The sequence below is a fragment of the Apteryx rowi genome, unplaced genomic scaffold (genome assembly GCF_003343035.1).
Source record: "Apteryx rowi isolate R43461 unplaced genomic scaffold, aptRow1 scaffold_1258, whole genome shotgun sequence".
Taxonomy (NCBI): domain Eukaryota; kingdom Metazoa; phylum Chordata; class Aves; order Apterygiformes; family Apterygidae; genus Apteryx; species Apteryx rowi.
In genome coordinates this window covers 5,268-20,523 of record NW_020447484.1, presented here as the reverse complement: position 1 = coordinate 20,523, position 15,256 = coordinate 5,268, and the positions used below count along the sequence as shown (strand labels likewise).

The window sequence follows — 15,256 nt, the reverse complement described above, 5'->3', positions numbered from 1 at the left end:
CGGGGCGCGCGGTGCGGGGCGCTGCCCCCCGCGGGCGAGTCCAAGTGGCCGGAATTGGGGGGGGGGTGCTGAAGCGGGGAGGGGGGGGAGAAGCGGCCGGTCTTATTGTTGGGGGCAAAGTTTCCTCGGTGGCGGAAAGCGAGGGCGGGTCGGGGGCAGCGGCGGGAGGGCGCCGCGCAGGGCCCGGGGCCGGGGGCGGCTCCGGTGTAGGGCCCTGGGTCCCTCCATAGGGTCCTGTGGGGGGCAAAACCCCTATATGGCCCTGTGAGGGCGTCCTATAGAACCTGGGGGACCTATAGCGCCGTGGGGGGTGGGGTCCCTCCCTATACGGCCCCGTGAGGTCCCCCCTATAGGGTCCTGTGGGGGGAGAGCCCCTATATGGCCTTTTGAGGGGGTCCTAGAGAGCCTGGGGATACTATAGCGCCGTGGGGGGGCGTGGGGCCCCTCCCTATAGGGTCCTCTGAGGGGGTCCTGTAGATCCTGAGGAACTTATAGCACCGTCGGTGTGGAGTTCTTCCCTATAGAGCCCCGTGAGGAGATCCCCTATAGAGTCCTGTGGGGGGAGAACGCCTATATGGCCCTGTGAAGGCATCCTATAGAGCCTGGGGGGTCCTACAGGGCCTTGGGGGTGTGGGGTGCCTTCCCATAGGGTCCTCTGAGGGGGTCCTATAGGACCCGGGGAATGGAGGGATCCCCTCCTGTATGGCCCTATGAGGGGTCCTGTGGAGCCCAGGAGTAAGGGTCCTCCCCATATAGGCCCGTAAGGGGACCCTAAAGAAGCTGGGGAGCAGGGTTTCCCGCCCATACGGCCCTCTGAGGGGGCCCTTATAGAGCCTGGGGGATGGGTGTCCCTGTCCCCATACAGCCCTGTGAGAGGGGCCCTATAGAGCACTAGGAGTGCGGATTTCTCTCTATATGGTGCTGTGAGGGAGCCCTATAGAGGGTGGGGGGATCCCCTCATAGGGCCCTGTGAGGGGGGCCCTACAGAACCTTGGGGGTGGGGCTCCCCCCATAGGGCCTCATAAAGGGAGGGGAGCACGTAGAGCTTTGGGGGGAGGGTCTGCCCCCTATATAACCCTCTGAGAGGGGCCGTATAGAGCCCTTGGGGAGGGGTGTAAAGTCCTCCGCTATATGGCCTTGTGGGGGGGGCTTTAAACATCTCGGATGGTGCAGGAGGTCACACCATATGGCCCTATACGGGAGGCCCTATATTGCCCCCCCCCCCAAAAAAAAAGCCACTTAAAAGGTGCCCTGTGTGACCTCAAGGTTATAYATGTAGAATTTTCCGCTTTTTTCCCCACCGCGGGAAGGAGCAGGGAGCTCGAACGCCCTCCCCGGGGCACCTTCCGCTCTCCTTCCCCCTTCCCGGCAGAGCTGCCGCATCCCGGCCATTCCGATTCCACGGGAGAGCCTGTTCGGAGGGAGGCGCCGGCCGTTGGCGCCCTTAAATCGCCCTCCGCTGCTGCGCGGGCCTGTTTATTTATTTAATAACAGATTTGCCGGCTGCTCCCCGCGAGCGTTTCGGGATACCTCTGCYGGCAGCAGAAAAAATCTGGAAAAAATCCGTGCGGATCGCTCCCTTGCAGAGAAAGCAGCAGGGGGGTGGCTTTTTTTGCATTTATTTGACCTTTTTTTAAAGCCTTCCCGCCGGCCGGGCTTTAGCCGCGAGGCTCCGCCAAATCCCGCCGCGCTTTCATTTTTTCCCCTCCCTCCTTCCTTCCGAACTCCGCTCTCATCCGCGGACTTTTCGCGGGGTTTAAAGCGCCCCGTCGGCAGCACGGGGACGTCTCGGCGCAAAGCTCGGCCCGGCCGGGGCATGGACGCCCGCGAGAGGTAGGCGCGTCCTTTCCGCTCTTTTTTTCCCCCTCCGGGGGATATGGTTTTTTTTAGCTAAAACACGCGAAACCGCCGGGGTCGTTTCCGCGACGATCCGCTTTCCTGGAAGCTGCACTTAAAGGCACTTAAAAACCGCTTAGCGCTAGCGGTTCGGCGTCACAGAGCCGCCGTATACGGCTCCGAGCYGGAAAAAGTCCGGAGGGAGCAATAATCTGGTTTGTCAAACCCATTTATCTACTTTCTGGCATAGGAAATGTTCCTCCCGCTCCGGTAAAACATCAGCTCATCCTAATGCCTTTAATCGCTCTTTTTTTTTTGCATTTAGAGGAAATCGCAGCGTTTTTTCTCCTTGTTGGAGCCTTTTTTTTAAAAAAAGAAGTTTGTTTTGCAGCAGTTATTTTGCGGCGCATCGACAGCTGCCTTAAACTCTCTGGGAAGATCTCTCTGCTGGCAGCTTCCTGCCGGAAGAGCGCTTTAAAAAGCCCGTTTTCCGGCATGTTTCCACCGCCAAATCCCGCTTTTGGGCTTCGGAGAACCCCGAAGGAACTCTCCAAACCTACAAATTTAATAGCGCTTAATTCCTCGCCTGCTTCTTACCCAGCCCCGGGGAGACGCGTGTTGATTTACCGCTAAAAATAACGGCGGATTATCGTTTTGGGGAGTTGATTGCTCCCTTCTTTTTTCCCCACGTGAATTTGGAAATCTTTCGGACTGCCAAACCTCTTCCGGTTTTGTCCGATCGGCATTGAAGAGGCCGAATCTTCCTTTTCCCCTCTATAATCCTCCTCTTGGCAGGAATTAATTTGGGAGGTTGCGAGGAAGTTTTAGGGAGAGCTGCACCGCATTGGCTCTTCGGGTGGGAAGCAGGCTTTTCGGAGAAAATTAACGGCTCCGGGAGGGATTCGCCGCCCCAAACTTCAGGAATTTTAATGGTTGTCTTCATCGGAGCTTGGCCTTCGGGCTCCCTCTGCCGTCGCCAGAGAGAAAAAGCCGTTCGGGGACTTTCTCACCCCTTTCTCGCTGCGGATAATCAGTGCTAGGACGCCTCTTCCCTTCGGGAACCACCGCTGTGACATCGGATGCTGCTTTTTGGGGAGCTTGGAGCCCGGCCCGGATGTTTTTTTCCCCACATGAAAGGTGCCGGCAGCAGTTTCCGGATCCGAGCAGCCGGCGGAGGGAAAAGGGCTTTGCCCGCCGGACTTCCCGAATCTCTTTAAAAGCGGCTCCCCGGGCCGGGACCGTTTTTGACGAGACGGCGAGTAGTGCTTTGAAACGTGGCGTCCCGTTTGTCCGGCAAAGCTCCGGATGACACGAATCCGGAAGGAAACGGGATGACGGGATCCTTTTTGGCATCCAGTTTGCATTTGCATTTACCAATATTTTCCTTATTCTCGGTGCACTGGATGTTAACGCTCCTGGTTTTATTTTTGGCTAGCGTCTCTCCACACCGAAAGAGAAGTTGTCGCGTCCGACCTTTACCCGCGCTGGAAAAAATCCATGAAAAAGCGATTTCAACCCCTTTCCGCCTCCTCCAAAACTTCCTTTCCTTTTTATCCAGCATGATATTCTGCGGATGGCGCTTGCTTCTGGCTAGACAGCGCTCCCGGCTCCCGCACGCCTTTGGGCTCGTTATTCCTTCCTTCAAACCCTTGCCCAATTCCCTATTCATCTTTGCCCAATTTGGGATAACGGGGAAAAAAGGGGACTTGCTTATTTGCTCGAAACCGCCTTGTATCCGCGGTTTTTTGGCTGCGGAAGAGGCCGCGGGACTGTCCGTTAGCAGACGGGGAGGCTGTGGCGACGAGCCGGAGGTCTCCATGCTCGCGCCGCATGGGAAAGGAGGGCTGTGTCCCGTCTTCCCTCCCGGAGCCGCCTCGGATCGCGTGCCGCCGGAGGAGCCGTTTTGCGGGGATGACGGGGAGGAAGGAGCGTGCCGCTTCCGACGGGGAGGGGGGCAGTTTTCCTTTCCCAGCTCCGCTTCCGGACGCGGGGGTTCGCTAATGCCGCCTCTTTTTCCTCGCCCGGCAGCCTCGGAGAGCAGTACTACCGGGACGCCATGGAGCAGTGCCACAACTACAACGCCCGGCTGTGTGCCGAGCGCAGCGTCCGCCTGCCCTTCCTGGACTCGCAGACCGGCGTGGCCCAGAGCAACTGCTACATCTGGATGGAGAAGCGGCACCGGGGCCCAGGTATGCCCGGAGCTCGGCAGCGGAAGGCGCCTCCGCCTCGTCCCGGGAAACGCCGCCTCACGTTTTCTTCCCTGCCTCTTTTCCAAAGGTTTAGCCGCCGGGCAGCTTTATTCCTACCCCGCTCGCCGCTGGCGGAAAAAACGCCGCGCTCATCCGCCGGAGGACCCGCGTCTCTCCTTCCCGTCTATTAAACCAGGTAAATCCTTCCCGTTCCCGCTTTCTGGATGCAGCCGGTGGTCTTTTTCCTTGCTTTCCTCCGCCCCGTGCCCGGATCGAGCCAGCTGCTGCCGGAGAAGCCGCTTAACGTCAGCGAGGGTYGATAAATGCCTTTCGCCGGAGCCCTCGCGGCGGGAGAGCGGCTTGGAAGCGCCGCTCGGAGGGGGCGCGATCCGAGGTGGCGGAGCACCACCGGCTCCCGCCTGACGCTCTCCTTCCCGCCGCTCCGTTCCCGCAGATGCCGATCAGACGCTGAAGAAGGAAGGGTTGATCTCGCAGGACGGCAGCAGCCTGGAGGCCCTGCTGCGCACCGACCCGCTGGAGAAACGGGCCCTGCCGGATCCTCGCCTCGACGACGACAGCCTGGGCGAATTCCCCGTCACCAACAGCCGGGCCCGGAAGGTACGTTGCCGACGGGAATTTTGCGGGAAACCACGCGCAGTCCGTCCCTCTTCCTCTTTTCCCCCCCTCCTTTTTGCGTCTCTCTCTCCCCGCGAGGATGGATTTAGCGGGGAGCGACGATGCTCCCGGAGAGTGGGAGGCCAGGGACAGTTCCTCTCCTTGTGCCGATATGCCCCGGTTAGAAACGCCCGGAATTCCCGGCTCCGGGGCTCAGCCAAGGTCTCCAGCACCTCGGCGAAGCAGGAGGTGCAGTTTGGTAGCCTCTTCCTGATGCTTCTCCTTCCAGGAGCTGCACCGGGCCCCATGGGATTTGCTCGCCTTCCGGATGCCTTCGGACGAGCCTCTTTTTTTCCCTGTCTTGGGCAAAACCCCGAAGTTTTCCGCTGCCCTTTTCTTCCCTCCTCTCCTCCTCGCTCCTGCTTGGCTTCCTAAGCCTATATAAGCACCGAGCCATCTTGGCAAACCGGAGTCTTTATTCGGGATCGTACTCCGAAGCTTTTTTCTATTAACAAATTTATTGAAAAGGAAAGGTTTGGGGGCTGTTGCCGAGCCGCTCGTCCGAGCGCCGGCTTTGCCGGGAGCCCGTTGAAGACGAGCTCCGAAAGAGCAGGCAGGGAGACGAGTTTCCCAATCGAGAGAAAGGAAGAAGCTTCCTGGGAAAGCCGAGGGCGAGAATTTAGCCGGGTTACGGATGACAGGTTGCTTTTTGCGTAGCTAACGTGATCCGGGCTTGCTGTGATTAAGGGTAAGCGCTTTGCGGAAGGATTTCGAACCTCCCGTTTCGGACCTCGCTCTTTGGCCGCGACGGATGAGGGATTGGGGCCGCTCTGCCGCTGATCCGGCCTCCGCGGGTCGCCGTTCGCTCGCCGCCTGTGCTTAATCCCGGGCGAACGGCGTTTTTAAAGGCGTGCTTCAGGATTTTCGGCGCGCTCGACCGCTGCGAAGTCATTTAGAGTGATTTTACGCTCTGCCGCGACCCTCCCCGCTCCTTCGGCAGCCCGGGATGGTCTCTCTCCTCTCCGGGTTGCTTTTTCCCCCCAAACTCAGAGCGGGGGGAAGTTTTTTTCCTCTGTTTTTGCCTCTAGCAGAAACCCGGTAATTTTGGCTGCGGTTTGCTTGGCCGCTTACGGACACTGTTTTGTTTTGCAGCCGTTTAATCCCTGCCTGGCACGAAAAGGCTTTTCGTGCGGCCGCTAATGAYGCTCGCTCCGGGCGGCTCTGGTCTGACGGAGGAAACGAGTCGGGGAGAGAAGGGACAGCGGATTTGGGTTGTTTGAGCCAATTCCTGTTGATTTTCGGTAAAAAGGGGCTCCGATCTTCCTCCTTTTGCCTCTGGCTCAATAGCTCGGGTCCGGCAGCCCTTATTTACCCTGATTTGGCACAATTCAGAAGCTCCTTTTCCTTAGAAACCAAGGTGCTACCAAGGCCCGGAGCCAGATCGAGCGTTATCCGAGACGGAATTGGATGAAAACCTTCCAAACCTCTGGTTTAAGCTTTACTGCGATCGGCGCTGAGTTTTTATCATCTTCCCCTTTTCCTTTTTTTTTATAAAGCCCTTTCGCCTTCACAAACACCCCGTGGACGCGAGCTCCGGGTCGGAAATCATCGGCTTAGCGGATCAAAGGCCAAGTTCATACGGATTAGCCTCGGTCCCAGCTGGAAAAGGACGTTCCGGGTCACGGAGACCTTTTTTTTTTCTGTCGAGATGGGTTGTTTTTTCCAAGCGCCGTCTTGCCTCTGGCCCCGTTTCTGCGTTTTTTTTTTTTTTTCCCTGGAGTGGTTTTAGGTAGAAATGTGGTTTCAGGCCGGGTCGTTTCGACACTCGGATGCATGGAAGGACAGATCCCGGGATAGGCGTCAGAGCGCCTGTTTGCCGGAGTGGGCTGGAAAACGGCCCAGCGTGACGAGTTTTTCCCAGTCCTCATCCTTCCTGATTGCTGTTTCTTCAAGCGTCTGTGCGCCTTATCGGATCCTTCTGCCACTTGCCGGATGAGAAGATCCTCTCAGGAGATCGAGTTAAGTTGCTTTCCCGCAGCTCTCCTGGCAAAAATCCTCCGGGAAAGCAGCCGCCTCCTCTATTTCTGCCTGGGAAAGAAGGTGAATTAATGCACCGTCCGCTGCCTCGGCAATGAGTGGAGATGTGGCGAGCACCTTAACCTTATCCGGGGGACCGAAATTCCCTGGAGTGGGGAATAAGACACGCCGGATCCCCCTCTCCTTCCCCAAAATGTCCTGTCCTTCCTCTTCCTCGCGTGTAACAGGTTGGAAACGGATGCGGCTGCTGGCAGGCGGCCTGAGGCCGCGTTGATGTATCCTCATCCTCCCTCCRTTGTTTTTCCTTTCCCTTCATCCGTGCCAAGGTTTTGCCTGCGATAACCCCTCTCCTTTTCTTTTTCCTAGCGGATTCTYGAGCCGGACGACTTCCTGGATGATTTGGACGATGAAGACTACGAAGAAGATACGCCGAAGCGGAGAGGGAAGGGCAAAGCCAAGGTAAGGGCAGCCGGGCRCKTYGCGGCGCCGCGCTCCGTCCCGTTGGGCCCCGGTGCCGGTTTTGTGATGATTCCTCACAAAACTGAGACGCCCCGGACAGCTCAAAAGCTCCTGACGCCTTCCGGGGCTCCGATGTTTCCGTGCCGAACCGAATTGCAGAGCAAACATGGTGGCTAACGCGGCTCGGCTAACGAACACTAATTATCCAAGCCACCTACTATGCGAGGGACCTCCGAGAGAGCGGATGGGTCTTCCCGACCCAGTAGTCCCTTGCTGGAGATCCCTCTCGTGGATCTGCCCCTTCCCGAAGGAAATCCTAGGTGTTCTCGGAGCCAAACGCTCCAGGAGAGACCCGCTGGCAATCCCAAAGGGTTCGGGCAACGCGATCCCGAATGATTCGGGCGGCGTGATCCCGGAGACATGCTGACGATCCCRAATGGTTTGGGTGGTACGATCCTGAATGGTTTGGGCGGTACGATCCCGAATGATTTGGATGATAGGATCCCGGAAACCCGCCGACGATCCCAAGCGATTGGGGCGGCGCAATCCTGAATGCTTGGGGCGATATTCGGCAATCCCTTCTCCCGCCGAGCGCCGCCCACCGCCCTTTCGGGCTGCTTTCGGGCCATTTTGGGCCGTACCYACTAAGGGGCAGCGTCGGATCGCGCTTCTTCCGCCGCCGAGTCGCCCCGGCGTCCTCGGAGCAGCCTCGGCACCACGGCAGTTTGCCCACGGCCTGGCTCAACCTTTTCCTTTCCCTCCCTGCTCCACAGGGCAAAGGCGTCGGAGGGGCTCGCAAGAAACTGGACGCGGCCATTTTAGAAGACCGGGATAAACCATACGCTTGCGACAGTGAGTACCAACGTTTAAATCCTTCCGGAAAAGGGAGCGTTAAACCTCCGGGGAGGGAGGAGGGTGTTTTTTCGGACCCCTTCGGACTCGCAGCCCTGCCCCAATGCTTGACGGTCGCTTGTGTTTTCCATGGGGAAACGTGATCCTCTCCCCGCCGGCAGCGCTGTTTCGGCTGGGCGAAGGGGCGTGCGGTTTGCTGTGCGGCGTTCCCAGCCCTGCACATAGCACTCGGAAACGGGGAAAAACCTGATTTTTTTTTCCTTATTTCCGACTGCCCGGCCTGCAAATCCCCAGGTCGGACGCGGCCCCGAAACGCAGCCCGAGTCCTGCCCGCCGACGCCGTTCCTTAAACCCCGAACGGCTTCGCAAGCCGGAAAYGCAACTCCGTCCCCTCCCGGCTGCCGAGAGCTGCTCTCCGTTTCCATCCCGGCCTCTGGGATGCGGGGGAGCTTTTATCTGGAGCAGGCGGAGAGATCCGATATCCCACCGTGGCTCCGGCCGCTTGGGAGCCCCTGGAGGCAAATTTTCCCCTTGCCCGGGGCAGGGAAAAAACGGCTCCAGGCCGGCGCAGGATGGGGGACGCAGCTCGGGGCCCTGCCGGATGCTGCCGCCGCTGCTCCTCCGGGATTTTCCCAGCGGCGGTTGCTCCGGCACGGCTCCGTCCTGCGCGTTGCTCCCTCTGCTCTCCGTAAAACCCCCCTTTAAAGGGTTTATTTTCGAGGCTCTGGCCCTTCCTGGCCTGCTGCTGGCGCCAGGCCTGGTTTCCCGCTGCCTCGCAGCGCTCCGTGCCGTTGCTTCCTCCCTTTCCCTCCCCGCCACCTTCCTCCTCCTCCTCCTCCTTGCTGCCAAAACCCRGCGAGAGGAGGGGGGAAGGAAAAAAAAACACCCACAAAACACCCCATTTCGACGGAGACGGTCGAGGAAAACGGCGACCCGCAGCTCTCAAACGACCTTTTCTCTCTCCTTCCTCCTGTCCTGTCGGAGCCGACGCCGAGTCCTTCTGAAAACAAACCAACCAACCGAACCCCCCGAACCCCCCAAAGTCGCTGTTGGTCTGTTTATTCGTTTGTTTTTCCTTCCTTCCCCCTTTTCTCTCCCCGTTCCCGGAGTGCCTCTGCTGTCTGCCGCCTGGCGCGGGTGCGTGAGTGCGACCTGCTGCGTGCGCTGCCTGTGCTCTCGGCGGTTTTGGGTTTCCCCCCTCTTCTCACGACTCTCTTTCTGTGTTTCAGATAGTTACAAACAAAAGCATTCCTTGAAACCTCCCGACCGAGGTAGTCCGCTCTCTGTCCGCCTTTTTTTCCGTTTGATTTCCTCCTTCCCTCCTTCGTTTGGGTCCTGCTCCCCCCCCTTTTTTTTTTTTTTTTKAWTTTTCCTCCTSCCTCTCCTGGAAAACTGCTCCTTCCCCCAAACCCCGCCGGGGAGGGAAGAAGGGAAAAGGGGGGGAAAAAAAGGAGGCCGAGGGCGAAAAGCCGCCGAGCCGACGTCCGAGCCGACCTCGCCGCCTTTCCGGGAGAGCGGCCTCCTTAAGGACGCTTCGGAAAACAGAGTTGAATCCGCCGCCGCGGTGTCGTGGAGTTGGGGGGGGGGAAATCGGGAGAAGCGAGGGGGGGAACTGCGGGAAAACATGCTGGCGTTTCCATCCCGCTCCTTTGCTTCCGAACCCGGCGCGATTGGGACCCACTTTGTACGAAACGCCGGAGCGTATCGCTGCTTTTTTCCCCCAAAAAACCCTCTTTTTGGTTAAAATGGCTCCGAGGTTAGCGGTGCTCGAGGAGGGGCAGCTCTCCRGCGGCGTTTGGGAAGAGGAAACCCCCCCGCTGTCTGGATACCGGATAAGGGGGGGAAAAAGTCTTTAAACCCCTCGGGTTCGTCGCGATGACGGAGAGGTGGAAAAACGTCGCCTCTTCCCCCCTGTTTTGGAGCAAATAGACGGGATTTTAGGGCCGACGAGGTTTCTCTGTGCTTCGGGCGACGGAGATAAGCTCTGGGCGGTTGCCGGGACTGGGAATCTTTTCCCAAAGCCGTTTCCCATCCCCGCAGCATCTCGATTTGCCCATGGCACGGAAAGACGATGGGAAAACGTTGCGTCTGACACCTCCTCCTGCTGTAGGGCTTCGTTTTGCATCCCAAAATCCCCCTCCGACGCTTCCCAGGGGGCCGATTCGGCCCCGATCCCTCTTCTCGCTGCCCCCTTCGGAGCCTGGATCCCTCCTGCTGGGCTTTTCCCCTCCTTTCTGGCCCCGTTTTCCGCCGCGCTAGGAGCAGGTTGGGTTTGGCTTCATATTTTCCCCGGCTCTGCATTTACGCGGCGCAAAAAAAGCTGTAATTTGCCGGCCAAACGAGCTCTCCAATTGGTGCCGAAATGGAATTTCGGAGCTGTTGGCGGCTCCTTCCGCTCGCTCGAAGCTCCCGGTGCTGCTCCGAGGGCGGGAATTTGGCTCCTCCCGCAGGGATYGGAGCTTTTGCCTCCGATCCCTGCTGGGATTTGGGAAAAATGGGAGCTACTGGGGGTATCCGGCAGCTCTCTGCAGGCAGTGGCTCTGGCCCGGGAGCCCTCCGGGAGGGCCRGAGCGGGTCGGAGGAGCCGAGCCTCGGGCGAGCGGCTTCGTTTCCCAAATTTGCTCGTCGCGGCGGCGGTTTGCCGTTTTTTGAGGTTTCGTGGCGATGCCCTCGATTTTTTTCCCTGTAAAAATGGCCGTTTCAGGAGCTGGCCGGCTCCTGTTCCGGGTGGGAGATGCTTCCCAGTAGCTTTTGGATGGGATTTTCCCTGCGGCGTTTTATTGCTTGGATCAATTCCCATGTTTTCCCCCCCTGACGCTTCTTCCTTGCCGCCTTCCGCTTCCTCGAGGGAAGCTGAGGGCCGGCCGGGTGGCTTAACGGGCTGCTGACATTAGGAACCGCTCATGTCCCGGCTCCAGCAGGATCCGGCATCGGCAAAAAAGCATCCTATGGGATTTTGGGGGGGAGCAGGAAGGGAGAAACCGGCCCAGCGTCTCGGATACCGGCCCGGCGGGTGCCCTATAGTGCAGGAACCGGCGCCGCGGGCTGGGAGCCGAGTTAGGGAGCGGGTCGGCGGCGGCTTTCCAGCTGCTCCAACCACTTTTCCGATGTTTTTCCCTCCCCCTCCATAGTCTGCGGGAAGCGGTACAAGAACCGGCCGGGCCTGAGTTACCACTACGCTCACTCCCACCTGGCCGAGGAGGAGGGAGACGACAAGGACGACTCGCAGCCCCCGACACCCGTCTCGCAGAGGTCGGAGGAGCAGAAATGTAAGCGACGCTCCCGCTTTTTTCCTCCCGCTTTCCTGGGAAGCTGGATGCCTGGGGATTCCCCCCCTCCACTGCCTCGGAGATAGCCGGAGTCTCCAAATCCGTGCAAAATCGCCCCCTGCGTCCCATCGCCTCCGTTTTGAGCTCGGGGAGCGTCTCGAAGCGGCTCCGAGGTTCCTGGGGAGGGATGTTCCGGGTGTCCGCCCATGGAAAACGGATTCTATCCTTCCCCTTCCACCAAAATCCGCTTTTTCCCCCCTGCCGCAGCCAAGAAGGGCCCCGACGGCTTGGCCTTGCCCAACAACTACTGCGACTTCTGCCTGGGCGACTCCAAAATCAACAAGAAGACGGGGCAGCCCGAAGAGCTGGTCTCCTGCTCCGACTGCGGCCGATCGGGTAAGGACCCCGCTCCAGCGGGAAAGCCTCCTGCCAGGCGTCACCCGCGTATTCCCGCCGGGAAGAGCCAAGGGCGTTAGGTAGCTCAGCCGCTCGGGTTCTATTCACGCGGCTTTCGCCTTTCCCCTTCCGCCTTTTCTCCGGCGTCGCCAGCTGCCCCTGAGCTTCCTCCGCGGCGGTTTTAGCTCTCCGCCCTCTGCTCCCGGCTCTTTTCCGGGCGGGAACGTGGCTTTCACGCCGCTCTTCCCGCTCCGCAGGCCACCCCTCGTGCCTGCAGTTCACGCCGGTCATGATGGCGGCCGTGAAGACGTACCGCTGGCAGTGCATCGAGTGCAAGTGCTGCAACATCTGCGGCACCTCCGAGAACGACGTGAGTATCCCGGCGCCGCGGCCGGATCGCCTCGGGAACGCCCAGTCCCGGAACGCCAGCGGAAGGGCGAGCAGTGCCGCATCCGCCCGCTGCTCCTCTTTACGGCTGCCCGCTTCGTGGGGTGATTTTCAGAGGGTGGTTTCCCRGCTTTTCCGGATCTGGAGGCATCGGGGGGGGGGCAATTTTCCAGCTTTTACTGGGAAACGGGGCTCGAATCATCCGAATTTTCTCTCCCTTTTCTTTCCCGGTGCCGTCGGCTCAGGACCAGCTGCTCTTCTGCGACGACTGCGACCGCGGCTATCACATGTACTGCCTCACTCCCCCCATGTCCGAGCCGCCGGAAGGTAAGAGCCTCATCCCACGTTAATCCCTCCCGGCTTTTCCTGGGATTTCCCCCGAGCCGTCGGCTTTTAGCGGCTAGGCGCACCTGCTTTTGGGCTGAAATCGGACTTGAYTTATTAAAAAACCTGGCGTCTGTCTCCCTGCCTCGAGCTCTCGGGCTGTTCCTGCCCTCCGCGCTTATTCCTCCTTCCCGCTGCCGGAGCAGACGGAGAAATAAGAGTTTTCGGATCGCGAAAAAGGGCCCCGGCGTCCGGAAGCGCCTCTGTCGGCCGCAGAAAGCCGAGACGGAGACGCCTGGAAATCCTTTGTGCTGACTCACGGCGTCTGAGCAAAAATCCTATTTATTTAAAAAAAAAAACAACCCAAAACTCTGAAGGTGCCGAAAACAGCCGGAAGAATCCGACCGGCTCCTCGGCCTCCGGCCGCCCCTGTTCRTTTTAAACCATCTCCAGCCTCCGACCAGCCCGCGGAGCAGCGCGGGGAAAAAGGGTTGGAGCATCCGGGGCCGGATCGCAACGTTCTCTGGCCTCATCCATCCCCCGTTTGCTCCCGGTCGATCGCCCGTTTTCCACCTTTTTTTTTTTCTAGGGAGCTGGAGCTGCCACTTGTGTCTGGATCTACTGAAGGAAAAAGCCTCCATCTACCAGAACCAGAACTCCTCTTGATCCGGCTCCGCTCAGCGGGGGAAAAACCGGGAAGAAAAAGGAGTTCTCCGCTACCTACAGGGCTCTGTTACTATATAGCTTCTTTTTTTTCCTTTTTTTTTTTTTCCAAGTCTTTCCTGTTTTCCGGTTGTTTTTTATTATTATTATTATTATTTGGGGAGGGCGGGAATGGGGCTGTTGGGGCTTTTTTATTTTTTTGGGGCTTTTTCCCGCGCACCTGCTCATTTCTCTCCTTCACGAAGCAGATCCGAATCCGGGAAGTTTGTTTTTCTTCCCCTGCACCGTGCGAGGCCGGAAGCGGAAGTCTGTTCCACTGTTCCGGGGGAAAAAAAGAACAAAAAACAATCCCAGCTAATTCCCAATGAGATGCCGACGAGCCGGATTCGCCTTTTCGGAGCTGCCGGAGGGGGGAATCACGCTGCTTCGGCCTCATCRTCCTCCCGCTGGGAGAGAGACGTTCCCGCACTCCGGCTTTGCTGCTTCTCCGAGCAGGGAAAAAAAATGCAGGAAAAGGGAGAAAGCGGATGCGTTCAGACCCCGAATCCGCTCCGGTGGCCTCGTCTCGGATTCCTCGAGCGGATGGGGCCTTTTATTTTTAATTTTTTTTTCCGGAGGGGGTTATTTTCCGTTGCTTTTTTTAATTTTTCCCGCCCGATTGCCAGAGAAAACCACCGCCGGCCGGAGCGCCGGCTCCACAGACGACACTCACTCTGCATCCGTGCGTATTCCCGCTTCTGACCTCCTGCTCCAACCCCCAAAACGAGGGAAAATCCTGCGTTCCCGGGTTTTTTCCCTGCTCTGGCTGAAGCGGGAGCCGCACTTTGGACACACCGGCTCTCGCCCAGAGTCACTGGTCGTGATGGCTTCAAATCCAACATTTCCTGGCGCTCCGGAGCCGGAAGCGCCAGCGCCCATCGCTCGGAAACCACTGCGGCATAAAATTTGGGGCTGGAAAGGAGCTTTTTCGCCTCTTTGAGCGGAAGAAGAGAAGCCTTCGGCACGGCGCCGGCCACTCCGGCTCCTCGGATCCGGCGGTGACATTTCCAGGACAGATGCGTGGGATGAATTTGGGGATTTTTGTTTTTTTTGGGACAGCCCTTGGAGAGGCCGGTGGCGCCCGTCCGAGCGGGGACGGCGCCATCGGATTTCGGTGACGTAAATGTGCCTGTTTTTGTTTTTTTTCCAAAATCAGCTTCGAAACCTACCTCCGAACCCCCCCCCCCCTTCCCCTTCCAATGTTGCTCCTCAGGGGAGAGGGATGAGCCCGGAGACCGGGACGATTCRGGAAGCCTCCAGGCAAGCGATCTGGAAGCATCGGATCCGGGAACGGCTCGAAAATGCTGATAACGGCCCCAAAACGTCGATAATGGCTCAAAACTGCTGATGATGGCTTAAAACCGCTGTGGAGGAGTCGGCGCGAAAGTGGCACCCGCCTGGGCTCGATCCAGAGGGAAATTTAAGGAATTTTGCCTTTCCGACTCTGGCTTTTCCGCTCCTTTTCCACCTCCACGCAAGCAACCAGATCTGGTAATAGCTTAGAAATGCCGATAATGGCCAAAACCACTGATAACGGCTCCAAACGCCGCCGGCACGAGGTTGGAGAAGGGGTAACGCCGCCCGGGCTCTGCTGCTCCGGCTTTTCCTCTCCTTTTCCATCTCCACGTGAGCGACCTGGCGGAATTGGATCCGCTAACAGCCCAAAAATGCCGGAAATGGCTTCAAAAACACCACTAACCCCCCCAAAACGCCGCTGAGGGCTCAAATCCACGGGAAAAGGCTCAAAACGGCTGCGGAGTTGGGGACRGAAGCAGCTGCCCGGGCTCGAGCCGGAGGGCAATTTAAGGAATTTTGGCCCTCCCGGTTTTTCCTCTGCTTTCCCACTTGTGAGCGCTCGATTTYGAGGGAAATTTTAAGGATTTTGGGGCTGGCGAAGCCCCCCCTTCCCCCTCCCCCTGCCAAGCTTCACATGTGTGTCTTATCCCGCCTGCCCCGGGGGAAAAAAAAGGAAAAAAAGGAAAAAAAGAAAAAAATAAGAAAAACCCACGACACCAAAACGGCTTGTTTTCATAATAAAAAGGAAAAAAAAAAAACAGCTTTTGGCTTTTTTGGGGGGGAGGGGAGGGGATGTGGCTTCTCTGGTGGCTCGTACTGAGGTTGTGCTGCCCCGGTTTGGGGTAAAAGCTCCCTTATTAATGGCTCGCGTGTGGCTTCTCCAGTGGCTCGTAC

At 58.5% G+C, this 15,256-nt stretch overlaps 1 protein-coding gene across 3 annotated transcripts; it reads left to right on the top strand.

The window, feature by feature from the left end:
- The first annotated feature begins 3,844 nt into the window (after positions 1-3,844).
- On the top strand, positions 3,845-13,643 carry DPF2 (double PHD fingers 2). Of its 3 annotated transcripts, XM_026055730.1 has the most exons (11): positions 3,845-4,025; positions 4,114-4,221; positions 4,480-4,643; positions 7,044-7,136; positions 7,910-7,988; positions 9,218-9,259; positions 11,120-11,257; positions 11,525-11,653; positions 11,911-12,023; positions 12,286-12,367; positions 12,954-13,643. In XM_026055730.1, exons 1-11 carry the CDS (start codon positions 3,893-3,895, stop codon positions 13,028-13,030), a joined length of 1,158 nt encoding a protein of 385 aa, XP_025911515.1. In that variant the 5' UTR covers positions 3,845-3,892; the 3' UTR covers positions 13,031-13,643. The 3 variants fall into 3 exon arrangements, with proteins under 3 accessions (XP_025911515.1, XP_025911513.1, XP_025911512.1); XM_026055728.1 differs by lacking the exon at positions 9,218-9,259 and having other exon boundaries at positions 12,954-13,030; XM_026055727.1 differs by lacking the exons at positions 3,845-4,025; positions 4,114-4,221; positions 4,480-4,643; positions 7,044-7,136; positions 7,910-7,988 and having other exon boundaries at positions 8,004-9,259.
- The last annotated feature ends 1,613 nt before the right edge of the window (positions 13,644-15,256 follow it).